Genomic DNA, 27,717 nt, shown 5'->3' on the forward strand with positions numbered 1-27,717 from the left:
ATCGGTGAGCTCTTACCCCACCGGCTGCTCTGGTATTGGTGAACTCTGCACCATCAGCTGCTCTGGTATCAGTGAGCTCTTACCCCACCGGTCGCTCTGGTATCAGTGAGGTCAGCACCATCGGCGGCTCTGGTATCAGTGAGCTCTTACTCCACTGGCTGCTCTGGTATCAGTGAGCTCTTACCCCACCTGCCACTCTGGTATCAGTGAGCTCTGCACCACCGGCCACTCTGGTATCGGTGAGCTCTTACTCCACCAGCTGCTCTGGTATCAGTGAGCTCTTACCCCACCGGCCGCTCTGGTATCAGTGAGATCTGCACCACCGGCCACTCTGGTATCGGTGAGCTCTTACCCCACCGGCTGCTCTGGTATTAGTGAGATCTTACCCCACCGGCCACAATATAGACTGTACTTATAACAATCAGGTTCTCAGTGCATCTCAATATAAAATACCTCGGCTCTATAGTCTTTGTGGCTGTAATGCCATTTTACATAGATATATTCATAGCTTGCTTGTATGTCTGTGCACACAGCAGCTACTGCACTTTCTGGCATCTACATGTTGCACCTGTTCGCATTTATTTCTTTTTGCTGCTGGTCTTGGTCAGATTTTGTATAGATAGATATGAGATATATGGATATATTGGGTGCCGCTCAGGAGCAAACTTTAAACAAATCAGTAGAAATCTCCTATAAAATGTTAGCGGCTCGGAGTCTGACACGTTTCACTATATACTTCTTTAATTTATAATAAAATGTCTCTTTCGTATCTACAATAATTTGTGGCTGTCGCTGATTGTAACTCAGAATGTATTTGAGATTTTCATTTGCATATAGTAAAGGCGGCGTGATTTATATCTGATTAGCGGAGCCCATTATGAATCTCTTCCACAGTTACTGTAGAATTTGCAGACTTGGTGAGTTTGTAAAGATCTGCATTATATCTGGCGGTGTATGCATTGTAAACAGGGGACTGGTGCTGATACCTAGAGCTCCACCGTGATTTCTAAGGGTACAGTTTATTTGTGGTAGGGGATGGTGACGTCATCATCCCGATTCATGGCATCTTATATACTCAGTGATGTTACAATAAAGGCTCATTCACAGAGGTGTAGCTAGGGTTTTGGGTCAGGGGGGGGGGAAGCTTCTGAGTGGGCCCCTAACCAGGTAATCTGTACAGCTTCTCTATACACAGAATGATGCTCTCTTATACACAGTATAATGCCCCGTCACTGTATAGTACCACCCACACTTTATACAGGCCCCTTAGTAGCCCTCAAACTGTTTGATGGTTCCAACACTGTAAGATGACCCCCTCACTGTAGTCTCCACACTGTATAATGGCCCCCTAGATAGCCTCCATATAGTATAATGCACCAGATAGTCCTCAATACAGTATAATGCACCACCTATAGGACTCCATATAGTGTAATGCACTCCCATAGGCCTACTCTATATAATGCACCCCCATAGGCAGACTCTATAGCATAAGGCAGCACCCCATAGGCAGACTCTGTAGTATAAGGCAGCACCCCATAGGCAGACTCTGTAGTATAAGACAGCACCCCATAGGCAGACCCTGTAGTATAAGGCAGCACCCCATAGGCAGACTCAGTAGTATAAGGCAGCACCCCATAGGCAAACTCTGTAGTATAATGAAGCACCCCCATAGGCAGACTCTGTAGTATAAAGCAGCACCCCCCACAGGCAGACTCTGTAGTATAAGCCAGCACCCCCCACAGGCAGACTCTATAGTATAAGGCAGCACCCCCCACAGGCAGAATCTGTAGTATAAGGCAACACCCCCCCCCCACAGGCAGATTCTGTACTATAAGGCAGCACCCCCCTGACAGGCAGACTCTGTAGTATAAGGCAGCACCCCCCACAGGCAGACCCTGTAGTATAAGGCAGCACTCCCGCCACAGGAAGACCCTATAGTATAAGGCAGCCCCCCACAGGCAGACTCTGTAGTATAAGGCAGCACCCTGCACAGGCAGACTCTGTAGTATAAGGTGGCCCCTCCGACGCAGACTCTGTAGTATAAGGCAGTACCCCCCACAGGCAGACCCTGTAATATAAGGCAGTCCCCATAAAGGAAAACAAATAAATACACACCACTCGTCTTCCTGGTTCCTGCGCTGCTCCTGCTCACCTCCGGACTGCTGGTGCCGGGCTGTGACGTCATCGCGCCCCCTGTCAGTGTTGACGTCAGACGCTGACAGGGGGATGATGGGAAAAGGAGCGTAGTGCTCCTTCCCTCATCAATGCGGTCAGCTGCATTGGCTAGATGCTGATACAGCTGACACTGCGATGACAGGCGGGGGGCCCACTGCTGCCACCCATCCCCGCCTGCTCAGGGGCCCATAGCGGCCGGGCGGCAGAGCAGGGAGATCAATTCTCCCTGCTCTGCCGCAGAATGTAACTGTATTTGCGCACTGTGCACTCAAATACAGTTACAGTAGCGTAGCTCCGGTTGGGCCCCCTCTGAGCACCGGGCCCGGGGCGATGGCCCCCTCTGCCCCCCGGTAGCTACGCTACTGCTCATTCATATAATCATAGAGACTGATGTAATTGTACCATACAGAACCATTCACACCATTGTATGGATTCAGTGATGTCACAATAACGGCTTATTCGTGTAATAATATAGACTCTCTGATGTCATCGTACTGCACAGACTTATTCATGCCATTGTACAGACTCAGTGATGTCACAATAAAGGCTCATTCATGTAATCATAGAAACTCTCTGATGTCATCGTACGGTACAGAATCATTCATGCCATTGAATGGATTCAGTGATGTCACAATACAGACACATTCATGTCTTCATATAGGCTAGGATTCATTGATGTCATTCTACAGACTCATTCATGCCATTGTACAGACTTTGTGATGTCATTGTATAGACTCAGTGAAGTAATCGTATATACTGCGTGATGTCATTGTATAGATTCGATGATGTCATCCTACAGACTCATTCATACTATCGTACAGAATCGGTGACATCATTGTATAGACTCGGTGATGTCCTTGTGCAGACTCGGTTATGTCGTCCTTCAGACACATTCATACTATCGTACAGACTCTGATGTCATCGTATATACTTTGTGATGTCACCTAATTTCAAGCACTCGTGGAATTGAAGAATTGTGACTTCTTAAGAATTTTGAGCCCCCATAACTGCTAGGTCTCGATCAAGTACGTCCTCCAAGACCCCTAGGGCGATGCCCCAGGACACATGAACTGTACAGCCATTAAATCACCTCCAAGCCCCCCATTACGAAGGCTGTGCATCGTCTGCTGCAGCCAATGAGGGCACAATCCTGCACATCCACAGTAATGAGCTCTGTGCCGGGAACAAGATGGATGATGTCTGTCCACACGATCAATGGATCATTTTACAACATAACGGAGGGGGCGATGGCGCCGTCACTATGAATTGTTACCGTATTCTTATTACTGGGACACTGAACTGTCCGACACGCACCATATACCGACGCTGTCTCCAGTACCTAATGTACTCCTCACCCCGACTCATCCATCTCCACACGTCTCCCCTTCATCTTCAGCTTCCCTAAATCCCATGTGTTTAAAGGGCACCAACACTCACAGACGGAAGATTTTATCAGAACTGCCCCATGGACACATTGCAGTGCACAATATTTTTTTTTTCAGCTTTTTGGGTAAATTTCCCCCATAATTTGCACCATGAGTCCGGGTTTTAGTTGCACTAGGTCATGAGTTGGGGCTTCTGCTGCCCAATGACTTCACTTCTATTATCGGAGATTCCCACCTGAAAAGTTCCAGATGGCAAAAAATAATAAAACTGTATCCGGAAGTGCCGCATCCGCTGACTGCCGGCTGGATGTGATTACTGTCATGCTAAACACTTTATGTGCTCCAAAGACATACTGATAGGGAACTTAGATTGTGAGCCCCATTGGGGACAGCGCTGCGGAATAAGATAGCACTGAATAAGCCAAGCATAATAAATGTGACCACGACAATAAGGGTCCCCAAGATCCAGGTGTTCGTAGGGCAGAGCAGGGGGTAGACTATGGTACAGGTATGTGGCAGGAAGTTACAGGAGGTAGAGTACAGGGGCTAGAAGGTGTTGTGGGGTACAGAGGGTAAAACGCACTACAGGGGTTTCAGGGGAAGAAGTCAGTACAGGGGGCGAGCAGCAGAGGGTGAAGAGAGGGAGTACAGAGGGTAGAGCGCAGTTCAGGGGAGAGAGGGCAGTACAGGGGGTCACAAGGGGTAGAGGGCAGTACAGGGGTACTAATGGTGAAGGGAAGTACAGGAACTAGATGGCTCTACAGGGCCTAGAATGTTGTACCGAAGGTAGAGACAGTACAGGGAGTAGAGGACATTACAAGAGGAAAGAGAGCAGTACATGGGTAACAGGCAGTAGAGGGCAGTACATGTGGAACAGGGAATAGAGGGCATTTCAAGGGGAAAAAGGGCAGTATATGGGGAAAGCGGTCAGTACATAGGAATAGAGGGCAGTACATGGGGAACAGGGAGTAGAGTGCAGTACAAGGGGAAAGAGGGCAATATATGGGGCAGAAGGAGTAGATGGCAGTACTGGTGGGTCCTGCGGGGTGGAGCGCAGTATAGGGGAAACAAAGGTAGGGGACAGTGCAGTGCATATAATGGGAAGCAGGTGCAGAGGGCAGTACAAGAGGTAGAGGGCATTATAAATGGGAAAAGAGGCAGTTGAACCTCGTGGGGTTTGTGTTTGGATGAAGCTACCTGTCCATTATATATAGACCATATATTACCTAATATGTATAGAATCTGAGCACCCGATTCCTGGACTGTACTCTGACCATACCCGGGGAGCACATATAGGATGAGGAATTGCTTATCTACACCCACAAGCCAGAACAATGGACACCACTGCAGGTGAAGCGAATAACTCTGATTTTCTGGCACTTCTTGCGGTGGATTCGGGGTGAAATCCACCTGAAAAAGACATCATGTGCACATATCCTAAGCATTCCTGACACTGGGGTGAGAGATATCAGGGGGCTTCAACCTTCGCTACTGTTTGAGAATTCTGTAAGATGGCGATTTAATAACGAGGTACCCAGTGAGGACCCTGGAGCAATACCTTTTACCTTTTGCTGCTGTCTATATTATTCCAATGCATCTATGGACAATGTTGCCTTATCTTTTACTCTAGATACATTGGGGCTCTATAGGAATACCGCAGTGTTGTCCCTTTAAGGGTCATAGATACAACAATACCATTACTGACAGTGTGTGCACATGATTTACATAGCAAATATTCCCAATCTCTGTTTGCATATGACGTGGACTATTCTGATGTGCCTTGCTGTCATATAATCACATGTTATGGTGGCTATATGTTAACCCTGTGGTTACTTGGATCAGTACAGATTTTTGTGCATGTAAAATCACATAGGCGACAGTATAACCTTCTACATTGTCACTTTTAATAATGCTAAATATTTTGTAAGTTCTTTGTCTCGTTACATTTTCTTCATCATCTATCGAGTTAATGCTGATCTCATAGACATAGACATAAAATATGCATCCCCCCCTCCCCCCCAAAATCTGAAGAAAAAAAATCCCATCTCCGAAAGTTCATCTGTGAGTTACTGAGCAATGTGAAGTAATTACCATGAATGTTGGTGTTTTTACCTGCTAGGCTCCTGGATTTATCGCCCTCTTCCTGCCTTTATGAATACAGAATATATGTATTAGGAGAAAAGGAGAAGAAAAAAAAGTTTCTGTCTTGCAGAACAGACTTTAGTGCAATGCGATGAACTTGCTTGAAGCTGCAGTTTAGAGCAGTGCATTTGTCATGAGAATTGCAGTTCTAGACAATGAATAATTAACACGTTCCTGCTTTTATGTCCTGTACGTGGCTTCAGTCTGTGTCAAGATCTGACTCTTAACAAGTTTCCATTGACTTCTTCCCTACGACTTGGGTATCCATTAAGCAGAAATATTTAAACTGTTTTGTCAGCTGCTTCATTGTATGCCCTTGACTGGCAGAACAAGGACAAGAGGATAGAGGATGCCCTTTGGCAAGGGCACGGTATGTAGATCCACATCCATAAACCTGGGAGATACTTCATCCGCCAGAAATCGCAGGTGAAAGTTTCTGCTAATGCAATAGATGTTATTATCGATAACCACGCACTGGAAGGGCGATGGGTAGGGCATTGCGTGTGTTGCACACTCATACCAAATCCTGGCTCGGATATTGCAGCGGTGGACACTTATCCCCATGTTGCGGTTCAGGTCAAAGCGGTAGAGAAAGCTGTTGGCAGCTACGATCTCTGTTGTCCTGTCTTTGCTGCCACCGATCAGACACTTCTTCCAAATTTTCTCTCGATTGTTATATCTTAAGAGCATGTAACGAATGGTTCCACCCGTCACGTAGATCTCATCATCATACGCAGTCCCCATATGTGCAACTGCAAAGGTGTCATTTGGAAGAGGCGCTATGTAGCTCCATCTGTTTTGACGGGGGTCATATTTTTCAACGGTGTGAAGGCATTCCCCCCCAATTGCATAGAGGTAACCATCAAGGGCTACAAGTTTGCAGTGAGGTCTTGCCTCTTTGAGCGAAGCCATTTCTTTCCAACTGTCTGTTAAGGGGTTGTAGCAGAAGACACGTTTGGATGGTTTCATTTGCCTTTCGAGACCATCAGATCCAAGTATGATGAATATATAGTTGAACAAGGTGGCCATTGAGCAGCCCCGGCTGACGGCTACACTTGGGATGGTGGATAAGACGTGCCACTGGTTATTATCACTGTCGTAATAACTTAAACTGCTGTTGTTTTCAAGTGCATTATCAATTTGAGTATCAATGTCTGCAACGACCACAAAACGCTTCCCCTTCATCCTTTCCTCAAGAATTTGGTCTCTCTCTGTGGCGTTGAGTCTCCCATAGACTGCTGGATTCTGTAAGACTTGTAGGTAGTCATCACTCATTATTTTGTAGGCAGCCGCCATAAGGATATTGAGCTTGTGTTTCTTGGCCATGCACAAGACATCATAACAGTTTCCCAAATCAAGATGTACATCAGACATGGTCTCTTCATCCAAAGAAATGTGGTAGTCATTTGGTCCCAATTGTACTACTTTGTTCACATCTTGATCTCGTTGGATGGAGAATGATGAGGGTGCTGCCATACAAGAAGTGATATTCGGTTGGATGTCTTGAGTTTCTGTGTCATTGTCTTCCCTCTCTTGGTTGTCTCTGAAGGCATTATGCTTCTCGATGGTTTCTTGTAGTGTTTTATCCTTTGTGTAATCTTCATCAACATTAGTTGGTTCTTGTTGACTGGTGATGTTTATATCTTTTTTAGTAGATGGTGGTAAATCTGTAAGGTGTGACTTGGCACCATGAACTTCAGTGTCGAGAACATGTTCATCGTCATCTATGACTAACTGAGAGCTTAACTTCACCATCTTGTCTCCTAGTGCCCCAGTCATACACGTTTTCATTGGGCCTCCATCTGTGCTGATTTCTTCTTGCATTTTTGTGGAGATGTTCTGGAGACGTTTTTCTTCTGGATTTTCGTGACTTGGGGGGAAATTTTGAGCAACCTGTCCCAAGGAACCATTTGCCAGCTCCAACTTTTCATGCATCTCTCCACCTTCTGGGTCCTGCCTGTAGTCTTGGCTCTGAGTTTTGGTGATGGCTTTCTCTCCGTCACACTCATCTTGGCTGGAGGTATCATCTCTAAGTTGAGGTTGGCTTTGCAGGGGATCATCTTCGTGGAGTTGGTTACTCTTGAGGCCACTTTGATGTTTGCAGGTGACCTCATCAGTCAAAAATCCCTCTCGATCCTGTCGTGCAGTGACTGATTCCTCAGCAAGGTTCTTGTTTTCATGCTCTGTGACCGAGCTGCTCTGCAGGTTGTTGTGTACACACCTGAATCTCAGATTACAAGTTTCATCATCTATGTAATGTTGTAGAGGGGCTTCCTCGGTAGTGCTCTGCTCTGCACCACAGACTGGGTCAAGCTTGCCATTTGGTCCAGTGCCCTCTAGTTTTCGTAACTTATAGAATCGATAGGCGAGTGACAATATAAATACAGCAGTGGCTGTAAGCGCTACTTTCCCTATCAGCTGCATGTCCAACTGCCAGACTTCGGTCTCCCACACGGTGTTAATCATTATTCTATATCAAGTGAGAGCTCAGGAATGTCCGGAATCCATGTAATTACCTTTGCTGTTGAAAACCAGTTGGGTCTGCTCTAGAGAAGAGTCCTTTGTTGCCAGCACTACCTTGTATCTAGGCACAAGTTGGTTTCAACAGCCTGGAATCCTACAGCACAGAATGGGGAGGACTGTATTGCCACCTGCTCCACGCAGCTTTGCATGTTTATCCTGAGGCAGGTCACCAAACACTCGTGGAAACAATATGACACTGGTCTACTGTTTGCAAAGTCAATACAGGTTGTACGTTTCCCTGTACCATTTTGTGCACGTTCATATTTCATATTAGTACCCAGACTGACCAGTTTCCCTACATGGAGCACTGTCACTTACAGCTCACCTTTGTGGCAGGTAATTCTGTGGAGATAGTGTAGTGATGACTGAATGACACTGCCGGGCAGTACTCAAATATGGTACAGTAGATGAGGAGGCAGAAACAAAACAATGGCTTTATTGAAAGACAGAGGATTATATGCTGGAAAATAAGACTAACAGTTCTTGTAATGATAGCAATAATAGATAGGAGTGGTAGCTGGAGCATGTCACACAAGCTGCGCTCCTGCTATGGCAATGCAAAGTTCAATAGAAACAGCATAATCAATTTCTACAAACTATTCTAACTTCCTACCTTGCTTCCGATAATCGGGCCACCCTGCTACAGTGCCCTGGCTAAAGAAGCCTGCTCTATACCCTAACACAGTTGAACACCGGTGTCACACTCACAGTTCTGTAGCCCTTTAGAGAAAGTCTGATTGCTTCTGCTTGGTCCCGATGTAGTGGAGCCGAGTTTGTTGTGCTGAGCTCTTCCTTCAGGATAATGGATTTGTTTTCTTACGGGTCTAGGCAAGCCTCGTTCGCACTTTCAGTGCTGAGGGATTACTTTTACCACCGTGTTGTTTTCTCTCTTAGGTTACAGGCGCTCGAGGAGAACCACGTTGGCTGTGCGATACGACTCCTTCCTTCTTATGCAGGGATAAATCCTGTGGTAGCCAAGCACTATCTTCTCCCTTGAAGCAGATAGTTCATTTACCAGTCTCTCAGTGTTAGGACAGATTTATTTGTCACGAAATATATAACAACCCCACTGGGGGTTGGTCTGCAGACGGCACAACACATTTACAACGGGATGGTATAGGGGAGAGGAAGGCCCTACCGATAGGGAATGTTGATGGTCACCACCTGAACTCAAACCTGTGTCTGTCCCTGCTCTCCCCTAATGCCCTAAGTGGGTCCTCCCCCCACTGCCATCAGGAACCTTGTCCCTCGCTTTCACCTCACACTGCCCTGGCTAGTGCACTGGCCGGCAAGAGCGCTAGTCTCACCACTGCAAATGGTAACAAACACAGGGGAAAGTGACAAACAAGAGCGGGACAAGGAATAAACACAACACTTAGCTTACAACTGCTGCCAAGCACCACACCGTCGATAACACAGAAACAGCACTCCAAAACTCCAGAAATTGCTGACACCAGAGAGCTGCAACTGCCCGGCTGGTCTTCATAGTGAAACTCTATCACCAACAGTCGGCTGATGCATCAGGTGACCATTTAAAGGACGAGGGAGTGGTCACCACCCTCATCAGCTGACCCAGCAACTCTGCAGTTGCAGCAGATTGCCCACGAGGGAATAACTGACATTAACCCCCGCTGGTCCTGAAAGGAAAAAAGCTACATTAAAAAAAAAGTGGAACCAGAGCTGGCACGAATCCAAAAATGGATTGTGACATTATTGTCCTGTGTCACAGGGTCCTACTCCGGTATCACACAATGAACAGAGCGAGAGATGAATGAATAGCCCCAAGAATCTTTTACATGCAAACCAAAAGTTCCAGAAAACAATCCACCACACAGAGGATAAAATGGTCCAGGAACATGTATACAGTCCTGTAATGGGACATGCCCCGGGAGGTGGGCATTTGTCCTCCGTTTAGACATCAATAAGGCAGTGTGGCTCAAGATACTTCTTCGTATAGGGCTACTCCAGCAATATTTCGCAGATTAATAAGGGTTACTACAAGTCTCCCTGGGGTGCTGGCCTTAGCATCATCATCCCACAAAGGATCTTTCTTACTGGTCTCATGTCCTCCTCAGGCCCCCTCCTTATATCCAGGGGTAGGCAGATAGGTCGGATGGTTTTCAGGCCCCTCAAACCTGGCAATGGTGCCTCAGAAATCAAGGCACTACAGGGTGTGATTTGCAGCATTTGGAGAGCAGAGGGGTCATGAATGGACAGTCAGGAAAAGTCAGCAGGGGTTCATCAAGAGGAATGGACACATTCAGGCTGCAGATGGTAACTAATCTAATTCAATTATCGGACCTTTTGTAAGATAATTAAGGCTTTAGACAACACGGAGAATACACAGAATGAGTAAGGGTACCGTCACACAGTACCATTTTGATCGCTACGACGGTACGATTCGTGACGTTCTAGCGATATCGTTACGATATCGCAGTGTCTGACACGCAGCAGCGATCAGGGATCCTGCTGAGAATCGTACGTCGTAGCAGATCGTATGGAACTTTCTTTCGTCGCTTGATCACCCGCTGACATCGCTGGATCGTTGTGTGTGACAGCGATCCAGCGATGTGTTCGCTTGTAACCAGGGTAAACATCGGGTAACTAAGCGCAGGGCCGCGCTTAGTAACCCGATGTTTACCGTGGTTACCAGCGTAAACGTAAAAAAAACAAACAGTACATACTCACATTCCGGTGTCTGTCCTCCGGCGTCTCAGCTTCTCTGCAGTGTGAGCGCCGGCCGGAAAGCGAGCACAGCGGTGACGTCTGACGTCACCGCTGTGCTTTCCGGCTATGGCGCTTACACAGTGGAGAGAAGCAGAACGCCGGGGACAGACACCGGAATGTAAGTATGTACTGTTTGGTTTTTTTACGTTTACGCTGGTAACCAGGGTAAACATCGGGTTACTAAGCGCGGCCCTGCGCTTAGTTACCCGATGTTTACCCTGGTTACCGGGGACTTCGGCATCGCTCCAGCGCCGTGATTGCACCGTGTGACCGCAGTCTACGACGCTGGAGCGATATTCATACGATCGCTGCGACGTCACGGATCGTGCCGTCGTAGCGATTAAAATGGTACTGTGTGACGGTACCCTAAAACTATGAACATAGACAGAATGATACCCCAAACACCACATCGCACCATCACATACTGTCTCTCATAGGCACAAGTCCCTCTCTACACTTCGAGAACAGACACTTCTTGCTTGCTCAAACCAACACACAGCAAGCTGCATGGGGGAAAAGTAGTAGTCCAGCGGCACACAAATCAAAGGGGAGCATAGTCTCTCAAAGTCACAGTGTAATTCAGTTCTTGACAGGGGTTGACCACCTACAATAGACTAAGGGCTCATTCAGACGAATGTGTTTTCAGTCCATCACTGTGATCACTTTGTAGAATGAAAAAAAGAAACCACGCCATGCACTGCTCTTTTATGTTTTATTGACCAAAGTCATGGACGAGCAAATCATTAATGCAACTTGTGCAGCTTCACAGCAGCCTAAAAAGTTAGGGTACGTGCTGCCATCTTTAAAGCAGTTTCCTACTTTCAATGACATTGCACGTAAGGGGACGAGCTAATAAGCTTCATAACTCACAATGTGGATTGTTGGAGAGAAATAACTAGGTGCTTTATGAGGAGTTTTGGTATAAGTGAGGGACCTTGTATAGTTATAGTACCTGTCTACTATCTGTGTCCACCCCTGACCAAAGTAGTGTATGCAATAAAAGGCCGCTCCTGCACCTAATACAGACAAGCTCAGAGCTAATTGCATCAGTATGGCTTTCTGACACAATTTGTTATTTTTGTACTTGTAGTACAACTCGACCTTTGCGTATTCTTGATTACACTTTTGACTTGTCCCATTGATTCTACGTCTGGTTCCTGAGCTACTCTCCTGTTGATGTTGGTTCTGTCCTAAACTAAGCTCTTCACTCTTGTGCCATATCCCCCAATCCTTGCAGTTTCTCACTCTCCTTTTTGTTTACCACTCTCCTGTCCCGCATCCCTCTCTCCTGTGCCGCGTCCCTCGCTCCTGTGCTGCGTCCCTCGCTCCTGTGCCGCGTCCCTTGCTCCTGTGCCGCGTCCCTCTCTCCTGTTCCGCGTCCCTCTCTCCTGTTCCGCGTCCCTCTCTCCTGTGCCGCTTCCCTCTCTCCTGTGCTGCTTCCCTCTCTCCTGTGCCGCTTCCCTCTCTCCTGTGCCGCGTCGCTCTCTCCTGCGCCGCGTCCCTCTCCCCTGTGCCCCGTCCCTCTTCCCTGTGCCCCGTCCCTCTCTCCTGTGCCGTGTCCCTCTCTCCTGTGCCGCGTCCCACTCTCCTGTTCCGCTTCCTACTCTCCTGTGCCGCGTCCCTCTCTCCTGTGCCCCGTCCCTCTCTCCTGTGCCGCGTCCCTCTCTTCTGTGCCACACTTCATATTTTTGTGCTGTGACCATGCTCCTATGCTGTCGATCAGTTGCTTCCCTAAGGATCCACAACCAAGCCACAAGAAACATTACTTTATTTTCACTGATCACTTTCTTATGATACTGTTTTTGCTTTCTGAAAAAAAAAAAAGTAGAAATAGGTAATATAATTAGTGGAGAAAAGTTGAACTTGATGGACCGGGGTCTTGGGTGTATCCGATAGATCCTAATTACTATCATTGATCTATAACGTGGCAGCCACAGCTGGAAACCACTGAGGCCTATTGAGGGAGATTTGCATTAGATTTCTGGCTGAATTTGTTCCAAAACCTGATGGACATGGGCAGGGCCGCCATCCGGGCATTACTGCCCTTACTGGCATATGGGGCCCAATGAGCAGACTGGTTTCCTCCCGCATGACAACAGTTAACAGCCGCCAGCCAATCACAGACCGGCAGCTGACGTGTTATGATCCCAGTGGCTGGGGATCACAGGAAATACTAGCTAAGTAACTAAACATAGACATGAGCTCTAGGGAGGTGGTAACTGGACTGACCGCAAAACCTGATCCTATCCAAACACACTAAAGGTAGCCGGTGAACGTGCCTAAAATCCTGGACGTCTCGACGCAGCCTGAGAAACTGACTACCCCTAAAGAGAAAGCAAGACCTCACTTGCCTCAAGAGAAATAACCCCAAAGAAATAGGAAGCCCCCAACAAATAATAACAGTGAGGTAAGGAGAAAAGACACACGTAGGAATGAAAACAGATTCAGCAAATGAGGCCCGCTAATACTAGATAGCAGAAGACAGATAGCGAACTGTGCGGTCAGTAAAAAACCCTACCAAAATATCCACGCTGAGAATTCAAGAACCCCCACACCAACTAACGGTGTGGGGGGAGAAACTCAGCCCCCAGAGCTACCAGCAAGCTGGGAAATCACATATTAGCAAGCTGGACAAGAAACATATAGAACACTGATGATCAAAAAATGAACAAAACGGAAACTTAGCTTCTCTTGAAGAGACTGGGAGCAAGGTAGTCAGAAGGAATCAGAATAGCACTGAATACATTGACAGCAGGCATAGACTGAGAGTCCAAGTGAGCTTAAATAGAAAACCAGGCCACAGATAACGAGACAGCTGATGCCAGTCACAAACCTGCAGAAAGACAGCACTCACACAGTACCACTTGTGACCACAAGAGGGAGCCCAGAAATAGAGTTCACAACAGTACCCCCCCTTGAGGTGGGGTCACCGAACCCTCATCAAGACCCCCAGGGCGATCAGGATGAGCCGCATGGAAGGCACGAACCAAATCGGCCGCATGGACATCAGAGGCGACAACCCAGGAATTATCCTCCTGACCATAGCCCTTCCACTTAACTAAATACTGAAGCCTCCGTCTGGAAATACGAGAATCCAAGATCTTCTCCACCACGTACTCCAATTCGCCCTCAACCAGCACCGGAGCAGGAGGCTCAACAGAAGGAACCACAGGCACCACATACCTCCGCAACAAAGACCTATGGAACACATTATGAATGGCAAACGATTTTGGGAGGTCCAAACGAAAAGACACCGGGTTAAGGATTTCCAAAATCTTATAAGGACCGATGAAGCGAGGCTTGAATTTAGGAGAGGAAACCTTCATAGGAACATACCGAGAAGACAGCCATACCAAATCCCCAACACGAAGTCGGGGACCAACACCGCGACGGCGGTTGGCAAAGCGCTGAGCCTTCTCCTGTGACAGCTTCAAATTGTCCACCACATGGTTCCAAATCTGCTGCAACCTATCCACCACAGAATCCACCCCCGGACAGTCAGAAGGCTCAACCTGACCCGAGGAAAAACGAGGATGAAAACCAGAATTGCAGAAAAAAGGCGAAACCAAAGTAGCAGAACTAGCCCGATTATTAAGGGCAAACTCGGCCAATGGCAAAAAAGTCACCCAATCATCCTGATCAGCAGAAACAAAACATCTTAAATAAGTTTCCAACGTCTGATTAGTTCGCTCGGTTTGGCCATTCGTCTGAGGATGGAAGGCCGACGAAAAAGACAAATCAATGCCCATCTTAGCACAAAAAATCCGCCAAAATCTGGACACAAACTGGGATCCTCTGTCAGACACAATATTTTCAGGGATGCCGTGCAAGCGAACCACATTCTGAAAAAATAAAGGAACCAAATCGGAGGAGGAAGGCAACTTAGGCAAGGGCACCAAATGGACCATTTTGGAAAAACGATCACACACCACCCAGATGACAGACATTCTCTGAGATACTGGAAGATCTGAAATAAAATCCATGGAAATGTGCGTCCAAGGCCTCTTCGGGACAGGCAAAGGCAAAAGCAAACCGCTGGCATGAGAACAGCAAGGCTTAGCCCGAGCACAAATCCCACAGGACTGCACAAAGGAACGCACATCCCGCGACAAGGAAGGCCACCAGAAGGACCTAGCCACCAAATCTCTGGTACCAAAAATCCCAGGATGACCTGCCAACACCGAAGAATGAACCTCGGAAATAACTCTGCTGGTCCATCTATCTGGGACAAACAGTCTCTCTGGTGGGCAACGGTCAGGTCTATCAGCCTGAAATTTCTGCAGCACTCGTCGCAAATCTGGGGAAATGGCAGACAAAATCACTCCCTCTTTGAGGATACCAGCCGGTTCTGAAACTCCCGAAGAGTCAGGCACAAAACTCCTAGAAAGGGCATCAGCCTTCACGTTCTTCGAACCAGGCAGGTACGAGACCACGAAATCGAAACGGGAGAAAAACAACGACCAACGAGCCTGTCTAGGATTCAGGCGCTTGGCAGACTCGAGATAAATCAGATTTTTGTGATCAGTCAAGACCACCACACGATGCTTAGCTCCCTCGAGCAAATGTCGCCACTCCTCAAATGCCCACTTCATACGATGCATTAAACACTTCTTTGGCCTGCTGTACAGTTATGATCCCAGTGGCTGGGGATCACAGGAAATACTAGCTAAGTAACTAAACATAGACACGAGCTCTAGGGAGGTGGTAACTGGACTGACCGCAAAACCTGATCCTATCCAAACACACTAAAGGTAGCCGGTGAATGTGCCTAAAATCCTGGACGTCTCGACGCAGCCTGAGAAACTGACTACCCCTAAAGAGAAAGCAAGACCTCACTTGCCTCAAGAGAAATAACCCCAAAGATATAGGAAGCCCCCCAACAAATAATAACGGTGAGGTAAGGAGAAAAGACACACGTAGGAATGAAAACAGATTCAGCAAATGAGGCCCGCTAATACTAGATAGCAGAAGACAGATAGCGAATTGTGCGGTCAGTAAAAAACCCTACCAAAATATCCACGCTGAGAATTCAAGAACCCCCACACCAACTAACGGTGTGGGGGGAGAAACTCAGCCCCCAGAGCTACCAGCAAGCTGGGAAATCACATATTAGCAAGCTGGACAAGAAACATATAGAACACTGATGATCAAAAAATGAACAAAACGGAAACTTAGCTTCTCTTGAAGAGACTGGGAGCAAGGTAGTCAGAAGGAATCAGAATAGCACTGAATACATTGACAGCAGGCATAGACTGAGAGTCCAAGTGAGCTTAAATAGAAAACCAGGCCACAGATAACGAGACAGCTGATGCCAGTCACAAACCTGCAGAAAGACAGCACTCACACAGTACCACTTGTGACCACAAGAGGGAGCCCAGAAATAGAGTTCACAACACTGACGTCAGCGGGTATTACCTGTACACTGACACTAAAATACAGAGCTCCTGTGTATAATGTCACCGGTGATCACTGTATTACCTGTACACTATATACAGAGCTCCTGTGTATAATGTCACTGGTGATCACTGTATTACCTGTACACTATATACAGAGCTCCTGTGTATAATGTCACTGGTGATCACTGTATTACCTGTACACTATATATAGAGCTCCTGTGTATAATGTCACTGGTGATCACTGTATTACCTGTACACTATATACAGAGCTCCTGTGTATAATGTCACCGGTGTTCACTGTATTACCTGTACACGGACACTGTATACTAAGTACAGATCTCCTGTGTATAATGGCATTAGCATTGTGTTTATTTTGAATTATTGATCAGCATTGTAGTTTTCGGTCACTATGTGGTGGTAATATATAATCTGGTCATGGTGTGACGGTATTTGTTCCTTGTATGTGGTATTATTGGTCACCATGTGGTGGTAATATGTGATACGGTCATGGTGCTGTGGTATTTGTTCCTTGTATGTGATATTATTGGTCATTATAAAAATTGAAAAATAAAGAAAGATATACCTAAAATTGTATTGGATATTTTAACAAATGTTTAATAAGTTACAGTAGAGCCTGGACAAGAGAGTCTACCTTGTCATAGTGGCGAATTAAAAAATCTTTTGGCCAAAACATAATCTGCTGGCTATGTATGTGATCTGGTGATGGGAACTGTTAAGGTACCGTCACACTAAACGACGCTGCAGCGATATAGACAACGATCCGACCAAAACGCGATCGCTACAGCGTCGTTGTTTAGATCGCTGTAGAGACGTCAAACACACCAACTTCCGAACGATACAGGAGCGATACAGTGACGTGACAGCGACTCACGGATCGTTCTCGCTGGTTGTTTGCTCCATGTCAAACAGCAGTGGTAACGATCTGATAGATTACAAGCGTAGCCAGATAGGTGTGTTTTCCACTGGGCGACACCCAGGATGTGACGTTCCGGCGTCCCGGAATATAAACCGCGACTCTACAGCGACTGATTCATATTGTTTGAGAGCTGCGTCTTCACGTTCTTCTGCCTATCCAGCGTCCTTCACCAGCTACGATCTCTTCTCCCGTGAACGTTCTGTCCGGAACGCCGTATTCTATACAGCCAGCGTCTTCATCGGTTCTCTTCTTGCACATCAACGGTAAGAAATATCTTTGAGTTGTTGTTTGTTTCTTCTGTGTATAGTTATGGCTATGTAGCAATGCTTATCTACGTACACAGTATAATGATGTATAAAACATCTCTGGCAGCTATCTTGTGCATCTGGCAAGCGGACGCACAAGATGGAGGCACTTTAGGATGTTGTTTGCAAACTCTTTTGCGCTGTCTGCCATTTTTTTTGCACACTTTATGGAAATGTAAACCAACTCTTTTGTGTCTGCCTTGGCTTGGCTGGCCCTGGCCTGCTCCGCTAGTAAATTGAAACAGCACACAAAATAAAGGTAATAACTTTTTTTTTATAAAACAACTTTTTAAACTTTTTTTTTTTTAAACAAAAAAAAACTAAATCCTCCCACGGCGGTGGGCTAACAGGTGTCGCAGCGTGCGTCCCTGCTGTTTCACCTGCTTCAGCAGGCGCTCTGCTGTCCCCTCCAGCCGCTTCTGCTTGGCCAGCAGCTCTCTCAAGGTGGTCGATTCTGTGGATAGAAGAGGTCGGAGAACGGACGGTGATTACGCTGTAAATACGGCATGTGTGAACATTCCCTGAGATTTACTACACACTCAATTTGGTCCTGTCCCAGAGGGCGAGAATGTTTTTTTTTTTTTTTATCGATCTTGTCATTGTCAAATGTAGTGTTGAGCGATACCTTCCAATATGCATTGGTATCGGTATCGGATAGTATCGGCCGATACCGGCAAAATATCGGATCTCGCCGATACCGATACCCGATACCAATGCATTTCAATGGGACGCAAAGTATCGGAATGGTTCCCAGGGTCTGAAAGAGAGGAAACTCTTTCAGGCACTGGGATCCATATTCATTTGTAAAATTAAAAAAAAAAAAAAATGGATATACTCACCTCTCTGGAAGTCCCTGGACCTTACCGATGTAACCGGGAGTCTCCGTTCCTAAGAATGAGTGCGTGACGGGCCTTCGATGACGTCGCGGCTTCTGATTGGTCGCGTGACCGCTCATGTGACCGCTCACGCGACCAATCAGAAGCCGCGACGTCATTGCAGGTCCTTCACGGGCTCATTCTTATAGGAACCGAGGCTCCCGGTTACATAGGTAAGGTCCAGGGGCCTCCGGAGAGGTGAATATATCCATATTTTTTATTTTAATTCTTTATTTTACATATGAATATGGATCCGATACCAATTCCCGATACCACAAAAGTATTGGAACTCTGTATCGGAATTCCGATACCGCAAGTATCGGCTGATACCCGATACTTGCGGTATCGGAATGCTCAACACTAGTCAAATGTGACATCCCACCGATAACCCCTCCCACTGTCTGTATACTTACGTAGAAGGGACGCCGGCTGTTCATCCCCGGAAGAGGTGGAAGAGCTGCTCACCTCCCATCCCCTCGCTCGTGCCACAGCTGCCGCAGCTAAAAGGAAGCAAATACATATCTGGTTAACAATTGAACACGGTGTGGTGAAGCACTCGCAGTTTTGGTCACTTACGAATGGTGGCCTCTGGGGAGAATGCCGCCGACCCGGGGGAGGATGATGAGTGGCGGAAGGGTGGTGTTGTGGCCTGCGGTGGGGTGCTATCGCTCCTGGTCCTTACTGCGTCTGTAATGTATACAATATTTTAGCTCCCCTCTAATTTTCCGTATGCAGTAATAAAATTGCAAAGAATGATGGTTAACATACGTGATGTCCCGGGCTGTGGGCTGCCGCTGGTGGCGGATGAAGGCATGCTGGCTGGTGCTGGTGGCTGTTGCCGGCGCCGTCTCTCTAAACAAACATTAAAGAAGCGCAATATTTTGACACCAAAAGTACAGGGCTCCAGAATCAATAAAAATACGTAGGCGCCATTGGCAGCAAAAGTTAGGAGCCAAATGAAAAGCTCCCCTCTAATGTCCCGTATGCAGTAATAAAATTGCAATGAATAATGGTTAACATACGTGATGTCCCGGACTGTGGGCCGCCGCTGGTGGCGGATGGAGGCGTGCTGGCCGGTGCTGGTGCCTGTTGCCTGCGATGTCTCTCTACACAAACATGAAAGAACCGCAATATTTAGACACCAAAAGTATAGGCCTCCAGAATGTAAAAAAAATACCTAGGCGCCATTGGCGGCAAAAGTTAGGAGCCAAATGAATTTTTTAGTCGCCAAATGTACGTACATATACAGAAAATAGAGATCACTCTTCCCAGTGATGCTAGACTCTGCATTGTCTGGGGGCTCTGGTGTTGAATGGTCTGCCTGGCCTGAGACACGTATTATTGCATAACTAGGAAGTGCCTCACGGCAGCGCGCGTCTCCTGATTCCCCCGCACGGCAATTGCGGACATCCCAAAATTTTATATCTCGGTGGAGATTCTGTAACCCCTGACCTGACCATTTTTCACATTCCAACCCAGAGGTGTATCTAGCGTTTCTACCACCCGGGGCAAGAATTCATTTCGGCGCCCGCAAACCCCCCCCCCCCCCCCCCCACCCACACACACACACACACACACACACACACACACACACACACACACACACACACACCGCGCCGCACACAGTACTACGGCATACACACCGCGCCACACACAATACGGAGCACACACCGCGCCACGCACAATATGGACCACACACCGCGCCGTGCACAATATGGAGCACACACAGCGCCGAATAACAATACGGAGCACACACAGCAACGCGTCACATACAATACGGAGCACACACCGCGCCGCACACACTACGACGTACACACCGCGCCGCACCCGATTCCCCCATACTGGTACTTACCACGCCTTGTTTCCGTCCGCAACTCTGCCAGAAGCTGTGGGGTCTTGTAGCGGAGGTCAGCCCACTTCTTGCGCAGCTGCAGCGCACTGCGGCGGATGCCGAACCTCCTCTCCATTATATGCCGAATGCGGCGCAGCACCTCCTGCTTGTGGAGGTTGGGGTGGGCAGGTCCAGACTCCAGGCCCTCATAATCCAGGGCATACATTTTTTGCACAAAAAATGCAAGTTCAGGCCGCCCCAGAGGAGCTGAACGTTGGCGCGCCGCCATTTTGCCTGTAACAACGCTGAACCACCTAACCACGCCCAGAGGAGGGACTCAGGCGTGTTGCCGCGCGATCCGCATCGCTGTAGCGTCTCCGTTTCTGCACAGCGTCGCTGTTGTTACGCCGGCTCCACAAATCTCTTTTTGGCGTTCTTGTTATCAAGCCGCAGCGCTCATCGTCCTTGTTTCTGTGTTTCAGTGGCTTGGGTATCCATGGGGAACGGCTGTTGTGTCAACCCTGTTTATTAGCCATGTATATGTATTGTACCTTTAATCTTTTGTTAACATTTTTTGTTGAGCGGTGCAGCGTCGGACACGCAACGCAGAATGCAAATGTAAATGCATTACCAATGCAGCATTTTGTGACACATGCATTAACTTTGAAATGGTTTTAGGGGCACCAAAAAACTGCATCATGCGGTGTCCTCTGCACCCTGACGCATGCATCACAAAACACTAGGGCAACACATGTCCATGCGGCCCCCATCTTTAGTATAGGGGCGCATGACACATGCATCGCCGCGGAAGCGCCAAACGCAACGCTAATGTTAACTTTGCCTTATAAGCGGCACAAAAACATATGTGTAAACGCTACATTACAGTGTTGAATGTCTTGTGTCACTTAAACAAATCATATGTAGTAATTTTTTATTTTTTATTTTTTTTTTTCCTTTCTCAGGTTGCCATGTCTCTTTCGGATGTACCTGTGATTGTTGCGGCTGCGTTATTGCTAGAAGCTCAGAACCAGCTGGAGGCTCAAGCGCGAAACAATCGTGCAAAGCGACAGCGCCGCATGTGGACCAGACAGTGGCTGCAGAAGAGAAATCAATTTTCCCATATGGGCCTTATAAGGGAACTGCAGGAGAACAACCCGCATGATTTCCGGAACTACCTGCGAATGTCTGAGGATTCATTTAATGTGCTGCTTGCAGGTGTGGAACCTTATATCAGGCGGCAAAATACCAAGATGAGAGCTGCTATCCCTGTGGATGAGAGACTGGCTGTCACGCTGCGGTTCCTGGCGACTGGCAGGTCTATGCAAGACTTGCATTACTGCGCAGCTATTTCCCGAACCCTGCTCAGCGTCCTCATCCCAGAGACATGTAAAGCAATTATCTCTTTTTTACACCACACTTACATGCCTTTCCCGGAGACCCCGGATGATTGGCAACAGATTTCCCAGGGATTTGAGCAGCAGTGGCAGTTCCCTAATTGCGGTGGGGCCTTGGATGGGAAACATGTCCGCATCACCCAACCACCACACTCTGGCTCTTTTTATTACAATTATAAGGGTTATTTCAGCGTTATTCTCATGGCCCTCGTTAATGCTAACTATGAATTCATAAGTGTGGCTGTAGGGATCAATGGTAGAGTTTCTGATGGCGGAGTTTTGGAGCACACCGATTTTGGGGAACGCTTGAAAGAACACAAACTGGCCTTGCCGCCCAACAGCGACACTACTGAAAACCTGAACTTTGTGTTTGTCGGAGATGAGGCGTTCCCACTGCATCCCAACCTTCTGAAGCCCTTCTCCCAGAAAACTCTGACACCGGAGCGGCGCATTTTTAATTACCGACTTTCCAGAGCTCGCCGCGTTGTGGAGAATGCTTTTGGCATTATGGCAAACCGATTTCGGGTTTTCCACACTCCACTAAACATGAAACTAACGTCTATTGACTCTGTGGTGCTTGCCTGTTGCGTCCTGCACAACTTTCTCCACCGCCGTGATGCCAGTGCATACAGCCCTCCACAGTATGTTGACTCTGTTGACCCTGCAAACGGAGATGTAACCCAGGGCGAATGGCGTCTAGACGAGCACAGGGTTTCTGGCTTGGAAAGTCTGGGATCCGGAAGGAACTCTGATGATGCTATGATCTGCAGGGAGAAGTACTGTAACTTTTTCAATGGGCCAGGGGCTGTCCCATGGCAGCATCTTCAGCAGTAGCACAACTGTTGTCATTACGTGTCATAACTTTTAGCATGTATTATGCACTACATTCTTTGGGGTAGATGTGCTCTCGTGTTCCATTTGGTTGAAGACCCATTAAATTCATTTTCTGTTTCAATGTCTACATGAAGATATATCTATCTAGTCACATTACTCAGCTTCTGTATCAATCATAAGAATAAATATATCTATGTATGCAACATACTCTAGTTCTGTATCAGACATATGAATCTTGGGAGTCCGCAGCATTGTCTGTCCTCGTGCTTTACTGATTTAAAGATTTTATATATATATATATATATATATATATATATATATATATATATATATATATATATATATACACACACCCCTGCCATTCCATATGTATCTCTCCCCCCAGCACGCTCGCTATGTGTCTCACCCCTGCCATTCCATGTGCAGCGCCCCAGAGTCCTGGTCGCTGCAGTACCGTTGCTCTGCCGCTAAGGGGGGCTATGGTACGTCTGGTGGCACTGAAGGAATTCATGTGACCAGGTATCACATACACCAATGCATTTCACAGTCTACGTGACTAACCCGTAAGCACAGCAGGGGAGGACCGCAACACACAAGCGCTAGCAGGTAGACACAGATTTCCACCTGCAAAGGGAATTCTGGAGGTGCCATCAGACCGGCCGGACTTGCGCAGCCCGGTGAACCGTATTCCGGACTGAGGACCCTGAAACCTACAGTAAAGAGGTAAAGAGACTGCAACCTGGTGTCTTCGTTATTTACTGCGACCGGCACTTCACCGCACCATAACATCATCCCATACCTCCACCTTTATTGTACGCCCCTCAGCCGGGTCACGGACCGGGCCTAGCCGCCGTGACTACCCCAGGACAGAGACCCAGAGGAACGGTACCGGGTGCCCCTCGGCCCTGCGGCGGTGGGGGCGCTACACATATGTATCTCTCTCCCCATCACACTCCCTATGTGTCTCACCCCTGCCATTCCATATATATCTCTCTCCCCATGACGCTCCCCATGTGTCTCACCCCTGCCATCCCATATATATCTCTCTCCCCATGACGCTCCCCATGTGTCTCACCCCTGCAATCCCATATATATCTCTCTCCCCATCACACTCCCTATGTGTCTCACCCCTGCCATTCCATATATATCTCTCTCCCCATGACGCTCCCCATGTGTCTCACCCCTGCCATCCCATATATATCTCTCTCCCCATGACGCTCCCCATGTGTCTCACCCCTGCCATCCCATATATATCTCTCTCCCCATGACGCTCCCCATGTGTCTCACCCCTGCAATCCCATATATATCTCTCTCCCCATCACACTCCCTATGTGTCTCACCCCTGCCATTCCATATATATCTCTCTCCCCATGACGCTCCCCATGTGTCTCACCCCTGCCATCCCATATATATCTCTCTCCCCATGACGCTCCCCATGTGTCTCACCCCTGCCATTCCATATATATCTCTCTCCCCATGACGCTCCCCATGTGTCTCACCCCTGCCATCCCATATATATCTCTCTCCCCATGACGCTCCCCATGTGTCTCACCCCTGCCATCCCATATATATCTCTCTCCCCATGACGCTCCCCATGTGTCTCACCCCTGCCATTCCATATATATCTCTCTCCCCATGACGCTCCCCATGTGTCTCACCCCTGCAATCCCATATATATCTCTCTCCCCATGACACTCCCCATGTGTCTCACCCCTGCCATCCCATATATATCTCTCTCCCCATGACGCTCCCCATGTGTCTCACCCCTGCAATCCCATATATATCTCTCTCCCCATCACACTCCCTATGTGTCTCACCCCTGCCATTCCATATATATCTCTCTCCCCATGACGCTCCCCATGTGTCTCACCCCTGCCATCCCATATATATCTCTCTCCCCATGACGCTCCCCATGTGTCTCACCCCTGCCATCCCATATATATCTCTCTCCCCATGACGCTCCCCATGTGTCTCACCCCACCCCTGCCATCCCATATATATCTCTCTCCCCATGACGCTCCCCATGTGTCTCACCCCTGCAATCCCATATATATCTCTCTCCCCATCACACTCCCTATGTGTCTCACCCCTGCCATTCCATATATATCTCTCTCCCCATGACGCTCCCCATGTGTCTCACCCCTGCCATCCCATATATATCTCTCTCCCCATGACGCTCCCCATGTGTCTCACCCCTGCCATCCCATATATATCTCTCTACCCATGACGCTCCCCATGTGTCTCACCCCTGCTATATATATATATATTCATTCATACATTATGTGACACAGTAAACAATAAATCAAAATAAATTGTTACATGTAAAGCTTACAAAGTTTATTAACATATTACAACCGTAACTTGGGAAAAATGTGGCTCAGTAACCAAAAGTTAAAAAAAAAAATAAATAAATAAAAAAAAAGGGAAGGCATAAAGTGCTTATGAAACGGAAGTCTATTGGTTTCTGTCCAAGAACACTACAGCTGCTGATAGTAGTTGTCAATCTCGCTGTACGGCTGTGTGGCCGTAGAAGGTCCTTGCAAATAGTCACCAAAAGAAGGGTGTGGAGGTGGTGTACGGAACTGCAAATGAGGTGGGGCCGGTCTGCGGACAGGAGTGCTGTGAATGGGCTCCTGCTGAGGCCCCCAATAAAGCTGGCCACTGGGCTGACGGTCGCCGATGGTCATCATTGAAGTGTCACTCAGTTTGCCAGCGTCTGCCGCGTTCAACACCTCAAGTATCAATCTCTCCGCGTTTCTTCGCTGGGTCTGGTCCAGACTGTTTAACCGTTCCCCTACGAAGGTTGGAAAGCCGGAGAGCCGGGTTGTGTCATGCTGGATCATTATCTTGTTGGCCAGTGCCAGGAGATCCACCGGTTGACCTGCAGTTGCCTTTCTTTTGCGAGATGGCCGCTTTTCACCTGTCTGCTCCTCAACACACGGGCTTGCGGAGAAATGAGGGGTATCGCTATCGGTCCCTTCCAGTGTATCGAGCTGTTCAGGAGGCACCTGCGAGTACAGAAAAAAAAATAAAAAGTCAATAACATACAAACATCACAGCCCTAAAGAGCCCCCACCTCCCCAACACCAGTATGCCCGTGCGTGGGAAGCAATGAGGAACAGTTATTATCTAGGTAGAAAACCACAGGGGTTACAGAGCTTAACTACTTTTGCCGGCTATACTGCACGATTGTGCGGAAGACAAAAAAGTTACATTATAGTAGACTTTTGCAATAAGACAGCATTGAAAAGGTTGGGAAGGACTGTTTGGACATAGTTATCTGAACAGGAAGTGGCAACTGTTATTATCTGGTGGATTAAACATGAAAAACGTGAATTATTATAATTGGAAACCATGCAGTCTCACATACATATAGGACACACGGCATCCTACAAGCAGGGAAGCTAGGGGGTACTTACATGCTCGTCAGGAGACTCTTCAGCTGATGGCGCACAAAGACTTGTCACAGTCTGGGCCGGGCGAGGGATTTCCTGGTCCCGTGTGAACGCCAGCAGGTCAAAGTACCACAACTTTGGCACATACACGTCGTCGGCTCCGGCCCCAGACTTCTTGGACTTTTCAACCTTGTTCAGCTCTTTTTTGTAGACTGTGCGGAGAGCCTGTAACTTTTTACGCACAATCGTTTCATCCACAGATTCTGTGGGCTGATGCTCTTTGTGAAGGGCCACCAGCTTCTCGTATGCAGCTCTCTTCAAGTTGCGGTTGCTGTAATCCGCAGACTTTATTTTCCACAGACAGGGCAGGGAGCGGTACATATCAATGAGTGCCCGCACAAATTCATTGTCATTGGTAGACATCTGAAAGAAAGAAATAGTTAAGTTACATTAAGAAATTTAACGCTCAAAATGGCTGCCAACAAGCGCAACAGCGTAATTGTTTAAAAACTTGCACGCTCAAACGGATCTCTGCAGAGATCTCGTATACATCACTCTACAATACACATAAATTAGCATTGCTGCATGGCAAATGAAACAAACAGCACAAAAATATAACTTACTGTTGTAGTTATGGGATTCAGAATGAAGACGTTGCAGAGTTCTGGATTGCACTGTTGAAGGATACAGAATGAAGACGTTGCAGAGTTCTGGTTTGCAAAATATGACGCACAAGTAGCGGAGGACGCACAAGTGATCCCAAAGGCAAGACTATAGAGTCGCTTTTTTTTTTATTTCGGAACGCAGCTATAGATCCCACTATGGCCAATCAGCGTTCACAGGTAGATGGTGTCACAGCCAGTCATTCCAGGCCAATTTAATTAATGTAATGTATTGTTAGAGCCCCCTTAATGTACATGACACCTCCCAGACCGTCATCTTTTGTACTGAAAAGCGTCACCTTTCTTAATTAAATGTTTTGGAAAAGCCCCCTTTTTGTAATGTACAAAGGTGTCTCGTTTGGTATGTACTGTTATGAGTCATCACCTTTGTTTATGTATGTCACGATTGCATCTCCTTAAAATGAAATCCTATTAAAAGGCGTCCCGTTTTATAATCTCAGTATTGTATGGCGTCTCCTTTTTAATGTGATTTACGTTATAGTGTCTCCTTTTTAGTTGAAATTGAAAAGAAAAGACGTCACCTTTTGTGGCGTAATGATTAATGCCATCACGACTGAGGGTGTCTCTTTTTGTAATGTTAAACGCCTACCTGGCTAGAACGAGACGCTGCGACGCCCCCCTTTGATCGTTGCTGGCGTCGTTGCTTTTAATGTCATACATGACGATACAAGCCGACCTAACGACCAAATAAAGTTCTGGACCTCTAGCCCCGACCAACGATATCACAGCGGGATCCAGGTCGCTGCTGCGTGTCACACTTAACGATATCGTTATTTAGGACGCTGCAACGTCACGGATCGCTATCGTTATCGTTACAAAGTTGTTTAGTGTGACGGTACCTTTATGTGTGATTGGTGAGGATGTGATGCAGAAGTGGAGTTTTTCCAAGAATGGACGGTGGGACTGTGGAAGGTTCGCAGGTGGAGCCTGAGTGGAGTTTCAAGGGGGCCCTGAAAATGTTAATATAACATTCGGATCCCTTACATTATCTATGTGGATGTGAAGGAATATAATAAACACTACAAGAAAAAAAAAAAACATCTTAGAGAAGATTGATACAAATGTTCAGATTCCGCATGTATTACACCCACCACTTCCACCATTGAAGGTTCAAT

General features: G+C 47.3%; 3 protein-coding genes across 3 annotated transcripts; all 3 read right to left on the bottom strand.

Moving 5' to 3' along the window:
• Nucleotides 1–5,432: 5,432 nt before the first annotated feature.
• On the bottom strand, nucleotides 5,433–8,321 carry KLHDC7A (kelch domain containing 7A). The gene has a single exon (XM_077260345.1). It carries the CDS (start codon nucleotides 8,166–8,168, stop codon nucleotides 6,006–6,008), a length of 2,163 nt encoding a protein of 720 aa, XP_077116460.1. The 5' UTR covers nucleotides 8,169–8,321; the 3' UTR covers nucleotides 5,433–6,005.
• A 9,523-nt stretch (nucleotides 8,322–17,844) lies between these two features.
• Nucleotides 17,845–20,620, bottom strand: LOC143770583 (uncharacterized). The gene is made up of 6 exons (XM_077260346.1): nucleotides 20,318–20,620; nucleotides 19,488–19,571; nucleotides 19,234–19,317; nucleotides 19,042–19,152; nucleotides 18,879–18,965; nucleotides 17,845–18,044 (listed from the first exon to the last, which is right to left on the bottom strand). Exons 1-6 carry the CDS (start codon nucleotides 20,583–20,585, stop codon nucleotides 17,911–17,913), a joined length of 768 nt encoding a protein of 255 aa, XP_077116461.1. The 5' UTR covers nucleotides 20,586–20,620; the 3' UTR covers nucleotides 17,845–17,910.
• A 4,221-nt stretch (nucleotides 20,621–24,841) lies between these two features.
• Nucleotides 24,842–26,657, bottom strand: LOC143768764 (uncharacterized). The gene is made up of 3 exons (XM_077257412.1): nucleotides 26,543–26,657; nucleotides 25,944–26,342; nucleotides 24,842–25,532 (listed from the first exon to the last, which is right to left on the bottom strand). The coding sequence occupies exons 2-3, from the start codon at nucleotides 26,340–26,342 to the stop codon at nucleotides 25,002–25,004; spliced, it is 930 nt and encodes a 309-aa protein (XP_077113527.1). The 5' UTR covers nucleotides 26,543–26,657; the 3' UTR covers nucleotides 24,842–25,001.
• Between the last annotated feature and the right edge of the window lie 1,060 nt (nucleotides 26,658–27,717).

Source organism: Ranitomeya variabilis, chromosome 4 (assembly GCF_051348905.1).
Source record: "Ranitomeya variabilis isolate aRanVar5 chromosome 4, aRanVar5.hap1, whole genome shotgun sequence".
NCBI lineage: Eukaryota > Metazoa > Chordata > Amphibia > Anura > Dendrobatidae > Ranitomeya > Ranitomeya variabilis.